Source organism: Acartia tonsa, chromosome 5 (assembly GCF_053477335.1).
Source record: "Acartia tonsa isolate MP-2025a chromosome 5, ASM5347733v1, whole genome shotgun sequence".
Lineage (NCBI taxonomy): Eukaryota > Metazoa > Arthropoda > Copepoda > Calanoida > Acartiidae > Acartia > Acartia tonsa.
In genome coordinates this window covers 33,930,238-33,944,689 of record NC_137264.1, presented here as the reverse complement: position 1 = coordinate 33,944,689, position 14,452 = coordinate 33,930,238, and the positions used below count along the sequence as shown (strand labels likewise).

Sequence of the window (14,452 nt, the reverse complement as noted above, 5' to 3'; positions counted from 1 at the left end):
CGATAGGGACGGCGGCTTGTGTGCGCCGCAAAGAGCACAGCCCGGACAGGTGGCCTGTCAAGCTACGGGGTTGCCTGACAAAAATAAATGAGCGCAGCTCATTTATCTCGTCATAAATCCCAGCCATTTCGAGGTAAACAGCGTCCTCAATTTGAACCTCCCAGAGGTAAAACTCTGCCAACAAAGAAGCGTTTGTTAAACGCTCAGATAAGTTACTCCAAGGACCGGCCGCCGCGGTCAGAACTCTGGTGCGCAGCCACTCGAACACCAAACCTGCCATCTCTTTCTCTTTCTTTATCTCTTTCTTTATTTCTTCTTTATCTCTAGTCCAGTCCTTGTTGTCAAATCCTCACTTCAGTCAAAACCTTTTTCCTTAAGTCTTAACGTCTTAACGTCTTAACGTCTTATCAACCCTTACAAAAGAACCTTCACTTGAAGAACAATGCTAGTAAACTGATGTGTTTCTAAAAATAATTTTTATCCTTCTTAAATTGAATCTAGCAAAAAAACACTTTCTTAATATCAAACTTAAACAAGAATTTAATTTCAAAGCTACAAAGCCACTCTATAACTAGCATAGCCGATATTGAATACACTTTTAACTTAAGATGCCTATGCACATCGCCTGACCAAAAATTAAATAAAACCAGTTTTTCTCTAAAAATATTTATAAAATATTTACAAGCTTTTCAGACTTCATTTTCTATTTTATTTTAGTTTTATTTTAATTTTTACTTAACTTACTAGGTACATATGCGCGCCCACCGTGCATATGTATTCCTTGTTATTGCAATGTTTAAATGTGACTAAAAATCCATCAAGCCCTCAAGTTTTTACCCAACGAAAAACTCAAATATGTAAATTTATTCTTATTTAATAAACGCCATCAGGGATGTAGGAATATAGTGACGGGTTCGGAAATAAATTGCAGGTATTAAAGAAGTGTGGGATTAAAATCCCACAGGATTTTAAATTACTCAGTTCTTATAATCATTTAATCCGGGAATGTTAGGGCGGTGGGAGTCGCAGTTTATAACGGGAATAAAAACATGGCTAACTTCCATGGCACCGATAACCTAATTGTATTGGTCTTATTTTTGGAAACCCCGTATGGATTCTAGTGGAATGATTGTTAGATGGTATATTCAGCATACCGTAGTATAGTAGTCTTATATATGTCTTATATATGTCAATATATGTAACTAAAATAAATTGTTACAACTATTTTCTAAAGCTCTGAAACGATTTGGTAAGCGCCGCGAAGAACTGCGGTTCAACAACCCCGGCCGGGGTTAAGCCATCCACTCGCTTCACAGCTTGCTCAGTGTTCAATTATATAATAATTGTATAGTAAATTGTAAAATGTAGGTGAACGGGGAAGGAGAAGTTCACTACAACCCTGAGCTAGGTACATAAATAGTAAATGTACTGCAGAATCTTAAAACTGCTAATAAATTACAATTTGATTATTTATTCATTATAATATGTAATAATTTATTTATTATCTTGCCTGCATTCTCTTTCAGGAAGAAACTTAGTATCTTAATTAATATGCAATCTTTTTCAGGAAGAAACCTAATAGTCAAAAATTGTAAACTTTTATTAGTAACTCGCCCTAATTATATGCACCTTAGAGGAAATAAATCTAAATCTTTATAATGATATTATGATTCTTGTTTACTGTTTATATGTATACTAGCGGCTTCGCCCCTAGCCTCTAGGGGATTTGCCCCAAGAGGTAATTGAACAAGGATGACAACATCCATGAAAGAAGCGAAGCTCTGAAATGGAAGGACAAACGAACATTAACACTTGTGAAGTGTCAGAACTGAATATTAATGCATGTCTATACAAAATTGTAATTAAAACTGATTAAATACATGTTACTGTTTAAGTACATACTGACATTTTTAGGACTTGATAATAGAGATGCTTCGCTTATAACAATAGACATTATTGAAATAGGAATCAGTATTCAAAAAATCAGATGAATGGGATATTTTTAACATTCAAAACCATTATTTGTTGTCAAAAAAGTAAAAATCAGCTTGTTATAAATGGATGTACGGACTTTCTGGTAACGATTATAGAGTTGATGTGCTTTCTAAGTCGTACCTAACTGTTGTAGAAATCAGCATGAAATGTTTGAGATCGATAGGACAATTCTAGCCTGTTTAAGTTAAGTAAAAAAGCTAACTGTACCAGACGTACGGACGGACCGACCCTAATTATAGAAATATGAAAAAATTGAGGGGGATTTTTATTTTTGAAAAAGATCTTTAAACAACCACAGGACCAGTAGATATATTCCCTGAAGAGTAGAATTCAATCAGTTTAGTGGTTAGCGAGATCTTAAGGGATGGGCGGACAGACAAACAGACATCAAGCTACTTTGTATTATATATTAACACCTAGGGATCTAAGGAACAAAACAATAACCGATTAATATGTACATCCCCAATATTGATACATATTTAATAAATACATATTTAATAAATTATATTACAAAATTATTTGTCTGTAGATGACAATTAGTGGTTGAAAAGTTTTGACACTCATCAACAACACTTAATGAACCAACCAATAAAAAATCAATTAAATTTCCTGAAGTTCTTATGCTAACGAATATAAAAACGTTATTACAAAACTTTGAAGTTTGGGGACTAGTGTAATTAACAGTCCCCTCCCTTTCTAAATAAAACTGCTGACTTTAAACATGAATACCCTGTAACTACATAATTTAAAAACAAAGCATTACCAATAGACAGACAGATAGACTACTTGCTAATTCAAATTTAGAATGATTATAAGAACCTCACGTTATTTGCATATTAACTTTACCTTTTCGCAGTGAGGTAGGGGACATTGGGCTGTTTATAACACTAGTCCCCAAAGTTTTACAGTTGTGTGTTCAAACGTTTTAACTACTAACTTTAATCTACAAAAGGGGTAATTTTGTGTATCATCAATGGGGATGTACAACAATTTATTGACCTTTGTCCCCTTTAGATCCCTGATATTTGTAATAATCTATAGAAACGATTATTTAGTTACATTAAAACATCAAACATAAAGAGGTTTAGATTTAGGTTTAGCCCCCCCCCCTCTCCTCCCCATTATTTTTTGCAATAGAACTTGAAAATATTTATTATTAACTTTAATTCTAAGTTAGAATAAATATTTCCCAATATGTCTATGTTTCTGTGTCTTTTATTTATTTGAATTATATCTTAAGTTTTGACTTTAAAAGCGCATTTAAACGCCTTTTCTTACAAGCTTTTCGTGCACCCACGTTCAGAAAACGGGCTAAAAACCCCTACGGGGGCGCGGGGGGGTAAATGAGACCAGTACAGGCGATTATGATATGTCTTTGGGTAATCAAATATCGTATTTTTAGTCAGTGGCAACCAGTGAAAACATGTTTCCTCATACTGTCTTCTTAAATGTTGATTAAAAAACAAACAAATAAAAACTAAAATATTGACTTCAACTAGAATTATTTAAGACTAATTTCTTCAATTTGTGTTTTTTTCTTTTATACTGTCAAAATATATGTAATGCATGACTCATCAGAAGTTATTTTGTCTAATTACGTTAATTCTAAGAGATTTTATAATACTTTTAAAATAGTTGGTGAAACACAAAAAGTATGCCTTTTTCTGTAAGAAAATTTTTGCATTTCTTGACTTCCATGCATTAGAATGCTTACTTAAAAAGCGTATTTTTACGATTCCTTTAAAATCTGATGTACATTGGGTATGATAATACTCATAGAATGTTTAAAACTTGATTTGGGGGTGGTGAATTGTTGCCCCTTGTTGCCCCTATGTGCAATGCTTGTATTTCAATCTAGCTCTTTTATGCCAATTTTTCAAGCCCAAAATTCAGTATTGAAAGAACCAAGGCTAGATAAAATTAAGTCAATTATTTTTTTTAATTTGAGCCTAAAATCATAGAAAAGAACAAGAACCTGGTTGATATTAATATAATTCATTTCTTGCTTGCACAGTAAATAACTAACCCCTAATTTATAATATTTTAAAATCTGTCAGATATATCGACAAAATATATCAAATTTTGTCGAGACTATGTAAATAAGTGTTTGTGGCTGACATATCATTAACATGATGTTTTCTAATAGCAATATTAATGTCAAAATTATGTTTGAGTGACGTCATCACTTTATAATAAAGTTGACTTGAATACATTTTTAGCTGATTTACGTGTCCTATTTGTTTGAAACTTCCGGGGAGGTTAAATAAATGTGTGTAATGATGGCAGATAATATATTCCAACATTAAGTGATAGTTAGGGTTACAAGGAAAGAGGATTTATTTCGCAAAAACTACTAAAACAATATCTTTCACTTGTTAATTTGTGGACGAGAAAACCCAACAGACATCGCTCTAAAGATTAACACTATAATAATTTATTATAATGTGTCTAATGGTTTATTTATTATGTCATAAAGATTTGCTGTTATTGGTTGTACGTGAGTGTGAAGCCATTGCTTCTTCGTGTTTGGACCTAAGTAGTCATGGAAAAGACGAGACACTTTTGTGTATTAACCGTCCTTGCTTTATTGTAGATGCTAGCGGCTACGCACCCATTTTCTAGGTGCTCTGTATTCGAGGGGGCAGAGAGGGGATAGAAGGAAAACTTAAAACCCTACAAAACTTGAATCTGAAAAAACAAACCATCAAAGGACCAATGTAAAACTTACCAAAAATAGAGAACCCAATAGGCCATAGGTTTATTAGATCTTATGCTTCAGACAAAAACCTTACTACTTTGTAAGAGAAGATATTAGCTGTTTTATCCATACATGTCTTTAACCGGTAGAGGAAATGATTTGATTACATTATACAGATATGTATAATTTTATTGTAAAATACTCCTAACTTTCTTCAATGGATGTTATAAATAATTGCAAAGCAACTCAATATTTGCGGTTATGTATGTGTGGTGTTTAATGACTGCATATCCGGATCCATAAGTATACAGAAGAGGGGAAAAGGGCGGTGTCAACACCCTTCTTAAATCAAGAAATAATCAGATTTAGATAGATAAATACTTCTCTGTTTGTGTAACAGAGAGATAGATAGAAAGACAATAGATAGATGAGTTAACATATTTTTATGTAATATAAAGATAGATACACCAAACATAAATAGGTAGATGGATAGACAATAGCCATAGAGAGATAGATAGGAAGAGATATACACACAGAGATAAATAAGTATAACTTACTTGTATGTAATATATTTATACATAGATAGATAGGTAAAACTTACTTGTAGGGCTTTCCCTTCTCGTTTCTGAAGAGAGCCTTGCACAACGCAGTGAATTCGTTGATGTTGATAGCTTGGTCCCTAAATACAAAATAACAAGGATGACAAGATCTGTAAAGTCAAAGCCCAACAAATAATACAATGAAACAAACGAACATTACTAAATATAGAGCGTCATCGCCTTTAATGTTATTAAAACTGAAAATTATTACCATACGTGTGAAAATTTGCTTTTATACATATGTATACAAGATATTTGACAACGACGTACTAACGTTTTAGACTTAATTATAGAGATGCTTTGCCTTATTGTCCCATGAATCGCCATTTTAAAAGTCATGGCAATACATCCATAGTAACATAAAAGAACTTCTATAGCCACTGATTAAATTCTGTAGCGAAAGACAAAGAAAGAAATTTCAAAATTTATTAATCATCTTTGAAAATTTACTCAAATTTTCTTGTTCTATTAATATTTGTTAGATTAGAGAACAACTTGTTCATTATTCATGTTACCTAGACTTAAGCAAAACAGGTAATACACTAAATGAAATCACTAATTATCTTTATTACAGCAACGATATTTAATATTTGGAGTAAAATCCTCAAAACAATTTGGTCCGAATGCTATTGATTATAAAAAATGAGTATAACTTTTTATTTTTAGAAATTCAAATGTTAAATATTTTGTGTGTGTGTGTTTAGTGTTTGGAACTAAGTAGTCATGGAGTAACTAAATATTTTGGACAATTTCTTTTGTTTAATTAATTTTTTATTTTCTTTGTCAGCTATTCAAAAATAATTACGCTCGTATTGACTTACCGTCCAGGTACGTAAAGATATACTCTATTTAAAAAAAGCTGCGCTTAAAAAACTTACTCATCCTTGTCAAATGCTGTGAAGCAAGCCTCCATTATTATCAAAAAGATTTAGAAAGAAAGGTTTATTTATCTGAAATAAATGTATTTTAATATACAAATCGAGAGGAACAAGATTTAGAGACATATTTGGCTCGTCAAATCCCGTTAAACACACATTCACAGAGTATAATAATGCTTATAACTATTCGTTTTAAATCATTTTATTACTATTTTTTTACAGTTTTTTTTTTTAAATATTAAAGGTTTAATAATAAATATAGGACAGGCCCAACGCTTATATTACTGACACACAGACATAAATACGCGTAGAGTAGCTTCGCTACTGATAAACACATACAAATCAACTCGTTCCCATTCAAAATTTCTTTTGAAGTATTTCACAAATAATCTAAATAAAGCTTCGTCCTATCTTAAAAGGGCTCTGTATTAATAAAAAGAAGAGGCAGAAAACTATCCTATAATAACGTCGCAGAAGGAATGTACCTTCTTTTTTCCTAAAATGGAAGACTCAATCTTCTAAGTGATTTGCAAGATACTATTTAATTAGAACATACAAAAATCTTACATTATATTATGGGATTTTCATTGGTGTAAAATCATACAGAGTATCAGAATTTAGGCAAAACAGTGCATGGTTAGGACGAGTTAAACAATGAAAAAATTATAAAATGTTAAAAAAGCAAAAAATATAGGCGGCCCTGATTGTATACAAAATCTTCGTTGTTTTAAAAACAAAATAGATAACAAATGTGAACATTTCAAATTCACAATCAACTTTAAAACAAGGAAGTCGATGTCCATAAATTGTGAAGCTAAAGAATAGCAAAAATAACTTAAAGGGAACTGCAATAAAAAAAAATAAGAGAGAAAATGCGTATCAAATCAACAATCGGTCAAACAGAAACTAGAGTTTTAGAGAAATTTCAGTCCTTTATCTTTTATAGCAGTTGAGAAATAGCATTTCCAAAAATCAAATTGTTTATTTTTGGGAAAATCTTTTGAAATAGATATCAATCTACCTCAAAAAAAAGCTGGAGAAGTCACATTTCCTCATAATCTCTAACACGCAGGCGTATATGAAGAGTTGTAGTGTAGATCTACAAGTGTAAATTATTTTATAATTGAATTCATGTTGACAGCTCAAATAAATCCTAGTAACTAACTCAGATGTATCTAAAAATATCAGCTTATCAACACAAATAAATTAAAAAAAAAACGATTCTGTCCTTAAGTTCATCAACAAAATGTTACAAAAAGAACAATGAACGGAAATATAGTATAAAATAAAAATAATAGTTAGCTGTATCAAAGAAATTTTACAGATTTCTGATTTCCAAGTTCTAATAAATACTCAAGGGATCGCAAAGCAACTGTTTGTTGTTATTTTTGGTAGAAATCAATATAATTTGTAAATCACGATTTTATAGTCATGGAAATACGTAAATACGTGCATTCTCAAGTTATAGAGTAGCTGCGCTTATAAAATATATCAATCATTATCAATTTAGTGTTGAACAATATAAGACGCAGGCGGATAAATTATAAATAAGATTCAGATTCAACAGGGAGGGAGGGGACATTGTAAAATAAATTAAACTGATGCTCAAAGCTTTTAAAACACGTTGTATCATTCATTGGTCTAAAAATTTTTGGAACTTCTAATAAATCTTGAGTGGTTTGTACAACTTAGAGAGTTCTAACTTTTCAACCAATAACTTTGATCTGCTTAAATGGATGGGCCAATACAACAATTCTAAGTTAGTTATTAATGCTGTTTAGATCATTGATAAAGAATTAAAAAAGAAAATATTTCTAGTCTCCAGTCCTTGAACAGTATGACAGACAGACTAAATACAAAATATAATTTTGTTTAGATATAAATAGAGACAATGTCATGAATTGTTCAAAGCTCAGCTACTCAATAAGTCTTTAAAAATGATATGATCTGATAAAAAAAATGTTTTATTGATATTTAGTATTTAATCTAGGATATTAACACTAAAAAGTCGAGGGGAACGTCCCCCCCCCCCCATTTTACTATCTTATTTCTTTAAAATTTAAGTGTTCAAGTCAGGTTCCAGGTATGATCCTACAGGTCTTTATCCTCCAGATCTCCAGCAAACTTTGAACGGCACCTGTGAGTGGAATTTTTGACTAGATGACTTCAAATTTAAACTTAAGCGCTATTCTACAATTTATGTTTTGAAAATTTCTAGCCCTCTAGCTCTAACAAGAGCAGAGATATTTCTTCCATCCCGATGGTCCGACTGTTAAGGGCTTATTTTACAGAGAAATTAGTCGATTTTTTTAATGACCACTTTTGTCAATTATTAAATGGTCAAACTATGTTTTTGGAGACCATTTCATTAAGTTGTTTATTGGGGATTGGCCTGCCAATTTATACACGTGTTGGGTCACGGGTGGCTAAATAACGGATTATCTGATTAGAATACGTTGTCCTGCGTCAGAATGTAATCGTTCTTGTTTGTGTTGTTTACAGAAAAATTTGTGTACTGTTTTCCACTCAGGATGGGAGGGGATATTCATCTGTGCGACGCTTTCTAAATCGTGCCCAACTGTAACAGGAATCCTCATTCAAAGTTTAAAATCTTAGGAACAATTCTGACATACCTAAATGAACTAAAAGTGAAATAGCCTTGCTTTTGAAATCAGAATATTCCACAAACACGAAAAACGGCTAAGATATTCGATAATAAATTGCGATACAGTCAAACAGACAAACAAACAGACAGACAGACACGCGATAAAACGTATAGGGAAGCTTCACTGCTAACAAACAGACAAACTGTGTGTGTATTACTATGATTAGAGTAAGACTAAATCGGATATAAAGAGTAACATGGTATACCTTTTTGGTTACCATTACTTCTTTACTTTGTTTAATCAATAGTTACCTATACCTTACTTTAGTTTTAGATTCCCTCACAAATGTGCCTATTCAAAAATTAGGATAGTACAGTACAGCAATTTGATCCTTTATTCCAGCTGCGCCTCCAGCATTTAGAGGCTTTGTATTCGAAGCGTGAGAGAGTAGAGTCACAAAAAATTTTATGAAACTTAACAAACAATAATCTTTTATTACTTATGATATAGGATTTACAAATTATGTTCACTAATATTTCGTAAACGGCTGGAACAGTCGTTCCACAAATTGTAAGGGAGTTTTCACATTAGTTATATTTAAAAAAGGGAAGAGATGACAAAAACCTTGGAGAAAGAGCTCATAGAAAAAATGCACTTCAAGAAAATATCTTCTACATAAGAAAAAAAAATGTGGGAGCGACGCCCCTAGGGAATGTTTCCAGGGATTTAAAATAAATAATTTGATGTATATCCCCAATGAAGATACACAAAATTGCCCTTTCTGTAGATTACAATTAGTAGTTGAACCGTTTGGGAGATGCAAATTTGTGTCATCCCTTCCTCGTTTAGTCGTCGCAGAGACTTACGGACATAACCTTGTTATAGAGTACAGCTGCGCTACTAAAAATTGGGCGAAATATTTGAGGAAATTATTCTAAATAGTTACTGCTCTGCAGTTAGAACAGTAGAAGGATTGGTTCTAATATTGCAAAAGTAATGATATAACAGGTCATCCTAAAGAATAATCTAATGTGATTATATGAAAATATTGTTTATGGGACCAATCTGGTTTATAAAATACGCACTTTCAAGGTGTTTATGCTTTTAGTTCTGTTTTATTATATTAGAGTTAATATAGAACAAAATGGAAATCTAAACACTCAAATTCTACAATAAAAAAATATTCAAATTAAATATCCTCATAAAAGTATTCTACTTTCCCAAATATATCTCTAAACTATCGCAAAACCATAAGGTATATTTACTGAAAAGTAGAGCCTGATCGGTTCAGAAGTTACCGTGTTCTAAGCTCAAGAAGGCCAGATATCGTTGTAATTTGTATTATGGATATAAGGTTATAAACAACATAATTGGTTAAATTTTTATTCTTTTTATTAATACACAATCTGAAAATTAAATTTTATACGGGCAATTGATATTCTTATTTTCCCCAAAAAAAGGTAAAAAAAATTGGAATACTTGCCCGAACTTGTCGGCAGTTGAGACAAAAAAAAACATTATAAGATGAGTCTATATGAAACTATGAGTTAACTCTAATATTGTTCTATTCTAGGATAGAAAAAAATCGACCATTAACCCATTTTGGTGAGCTCACTTTTCACGGTTGGACCCTCAGATGTCAAAACTTTATTTTAGTGTTTGGCCAAAATGACTTTGCAATTGTATCTGTAAGTACGTCTAATAACACCCTTTGCTATTTTTAAAATCCTAGAAAATTTTTTTTGCAAGAAAATTGCATAAATTCGCAACCTTTTTTAGAACCACTACATAACTTGAGTTTTAAAACTTTTTATATAAAATCCTTTTTACAAAAAATATCAATAATTACTTAAAATTAAACCTGAAAGAAAAAAAATCTCATTACACGTGTTAATGGGGGACTGCCATTTACACATCCAGCAAAATTACAGTGGATGTGTTTTTGCCAGTGCATTGGATGTATTTATGACAAACTGAATTTTTACTGTATAAATGACAGTAAAATCGATTCTCATGCCATAAATACATCCAACACTGGCAAAAACACATCCCATATTTTTATACATATGTCAAAAATACATCTGACACTGGCATTTACACATCTATACTTTTTCATTTATATGTCATAAATACATCCAACACTGGCATTTATACATCCATAGAAATTTAACACAAAATAATAAGAAAACACACTTGTATATTATTTGAGTTATAATATATTTGTGAGGTAAAAATAAATAGCTTTATAAAGATTTAAATTAAAATATATTTGTCAGGTTAAAATAAAAAAAAACATTATGTGATGATCTTGACCTTGTCACAATTCTATATATTGGTCTACCAAAATCATCAACCAACAAGTCAGACATATCCCCACTTCCATATTGATTGTGGGGTCTTGGAGGTCCTGTCCCTTGAATCCCTGTACTGGGTCCTGGTAGCATTTCCGTGATACTTCTTTCCAGAAAAAAAACATCATCTTCTATTTTGGGAATAGGTTATTTCCACATCCGGATTTTCATTTAAATCAAAACATGAAATTTGAGTATCAAGTAATGGAGCTTCTACGTTTGATGGCTCTGTGACTGGTGTCAATGGACAAATGGTCATTTGTCTCTTAAGATATGCATTACTGTAGTCTTTTTGACAATTTGGACAAGTCTTACGTGAATTAACAGCTACACGCCCTGCACCATGTCCACGTCCATAATAAAACAATGAACTAACAATAAATATCTAAATTATAATATTATATAGCAATAATTTGACCACCTGCGGAAATGTATTGATGTTTTGTCGGGAGCATCTTGAGAAAAAGGGAAGTAAATAGGGGGAGAGTAACTAAAATAGGGTAAAAAGTTTAAAACCTATACATACTGTACAAAATATAATAAATTGTAAATAAATATTCATATAAATTAATCTAGATGTATATTTGCCAGTGTTGGATGTATTTATGACATATCATCGAAAAAGTATGGATGTGTAAATGGCAGTGTTGGATGTATTTATGACATATAATTGAAAAAGTATGGATGTGTAAATGCCAGTGTTGGATGTATTTATGACATATAATTGAAAAAGTATGGATGTGTAAATGCCAGTGTTGGGTGTATTTATGGCATGAGAAAAAGTAAGAAAACATTTTGCCAAAAATACATCAACTGTAAATTTGCTGGATGTGTAAGTGCTATAGCCCCGTGTTAATTTGCATGTTTTAGGTCTTTTTTTGAGGAAAGTATAACTTCCACATTTTTGACAATAATTATATTTTTTTAACATTTCAAAGTAAAATATAATAAAACTTAAACGATTTTTCTTGAATTATCAGTTGAAAATTTCATCAAACATGCAATTTAAGTGATGAAAATTTAATAAAATCATTTTTTGAATGTTTAGAATTACCAATTTTCTACATTTAAAACAAAATGTTAACAAAATTTAAAAACATTTTAACATATAACTTCAAAAATCAATAACATTTTATAAAAAGATGTTTCAAAAAATAAATCATTAAAAGGTATTAAAATGCATTTCAAATTACTTAAAATTAAAACGAGAACATCTTTTTACACTGTATTCTGTGGAATAGAGTTTAAATGACATGATTAGTAAATGAAATATTTCCTAAACTCATTAAGACTTTTTGTGACTATATTAAAAATAATTTATTTTGTTTCATATTGTTTTTTTATTCAAATATTTGACAAAATTTTCCCTACGTCAATAAAATAAAGTCAGTTTTTTACTGTTTCCAGGTTTTTCTTTATAATTATAACAATTAAATATAATATAAATCTTCATTATCTTTTATTTGAATTATCATACACATTAAAATGTAAAGTATAAGCTAGAATAGCACTTTTTTTAACGAATATTTTAATGACATTATATCAAAATAATTTCTCTTAAATATCACACAACATATGATTGGGAAGTATAGCCATTTCTTGGAGGTATAATATTTACAAAAATACCATTAATTCTGTTTTTATCAGAAGTTAAAAAAATTGAACAATTCTAAAACAATGGTTGGCTGTCTAGATATTGAGTACACTAAGACTACGGCTCTGTTCTATTGAAATAACGTTGCAAAAAGAGGGGTTCTGAAAGTAATCTACCTAATTATTTTTAAAGAATCAACAAGTACTGTCAGTATCTTTTTTCTTGTAATCTAGCAGACAATCAAATCATAACACAATTTTCATGATAAAATATTCAGGTTTCTACTTCACATTTTAAAAATTATACTGATCAATAAAATGTTCAAAATTTTACTTTGTACTAATTGAAAAAATATGTTGTAATTCTTATTTTAAAGTTACATTTTTATCCCTGACAAAATCATAGACGACTTTTAAAGGCATCTTATCTAAACTTTTTGAAGAAAAACTTAAAAACGTTAATTAAGTATTAAAACTATTTTCTTCGATTTTTCTGAAGTTATTATCGCATTCTATGGGTTTTTTATTATCATTTACTTATATCGAAAGTGCCAAACATTGTACCCTAACTTATTCATTTAATAAAAAACCAAGCGTGTTTTGCTTACAATGTGGAAAACATGAGAGCTCTAACATTAATGTAGGAATTAAGAACAATTATGTCCATACGAAGTTAAGAATGTAATTAAATAAGCCATCTATGATGACAAGTATAGTTTGATGTTAGAAAATTTGACTTATATTTCATAAATAATTCGTTGCTCTTCCTCAAGGTGTCTATCGATCACTAATCCCCCCTACCACTGCTCTCCTTATTTTTAAAATATTTTTCTTATGCTCACCCCTTTGGGGCCTATACATGAGGTTATGAACTGAAATTAGTTTCCGAATGTGAACACATTTTCCTAGTTGTTTCCCAATCCTATCTCAATATTTGCTACTAGCTAAAAAACCTTCAAACTTAAAAAAAAAATCAAAATTTGAATGTATTAACGATTTATACATTATACATTCAAAGTTTTAATTTTTCAAATTTAGATTTTTTTTTGGAAGTTTGAAGGTTTTTTAGCTAGTAGCAAATATTGAGATAGGATTGGGAAACACCTAGGAAAATGTGTTCACATTCGGAAACTAATTTCAGTTCACCCATGAGGTACTCTAACCCTGCGGGGCTTCCCAATATTACTTGACTGACCTGAAGTAATAACCCCCCCCCCCCCTCCCTTAAATGCCCATAGAGGCCTCAAGGGGCGTAGAAGCTAGACATATAATAAACATTAAAATCTTGTTTAAAAGTAATTTTACTTGAATACCTTAATTAATTAATGTATAATGACTCTTTCTCTCTGTAATGGCTAATTCTAATTCAGATAATAAAGACTAACGAGGATAACAACATCCATAAAAGCGAAGCTCTGATATCGAACCGTTGAACAAAACTTCATAGGCAGAATATTAATTCAAAGGTTTACTCTTTACCTGGTTGTCCAAGGAATCATTTTAACAAAAATCAGATAAATAGGATAAAATTTACTAACTATATGGCTTAAAACCGGTTTTATCCGGCGGAAATCTTTTGGGTCCTAAACATTGGATGGAAAGACAAGTCTTTAAAACAGAAGGTACATTTTAATTCAATACAAGTTATCTGAAAAATAAATTTGAATTATACTTTAGTTTGGGATTACCAAGTCAAGTAGCAAGTATTACTAAAGTATGAAAAAAAATCATA

The 14,452-nt window shown here is 30.8% G+C and overlaps 1 protein-coding gene across 1 annotated transcript in view; it reads right to left on the bottom strand.

Annotated features, from left to right (window-relative positions):
- The window catches only part of LOC145319981 (nicotinamidase-like), a 70,414-nt gene extending 64,170 nt beyond the window's left edge, over positions 1–6,244 (bottom strand). The window contains exons 1-2 of the mRNA XM_080162392.1: positions 6,171–6,244; positions 5,295–5,372 (exon numbers count right to left, since the gene is read on the bottom strand). Coding sequence (XP_080018518.1) covers positions 5,295–5,372; positions 6,171–6,205 — 113 coding nt within the window. The 5' untranslated portion in view covers positions 6,206–6,244. The remainder of the gene's footprint in view (positions 1–5,294; positions 5,373–6,170) is intronic.
- Between the last annotated feature and the right edge of the window lie 8,208 nt (positions 6,245–14,452).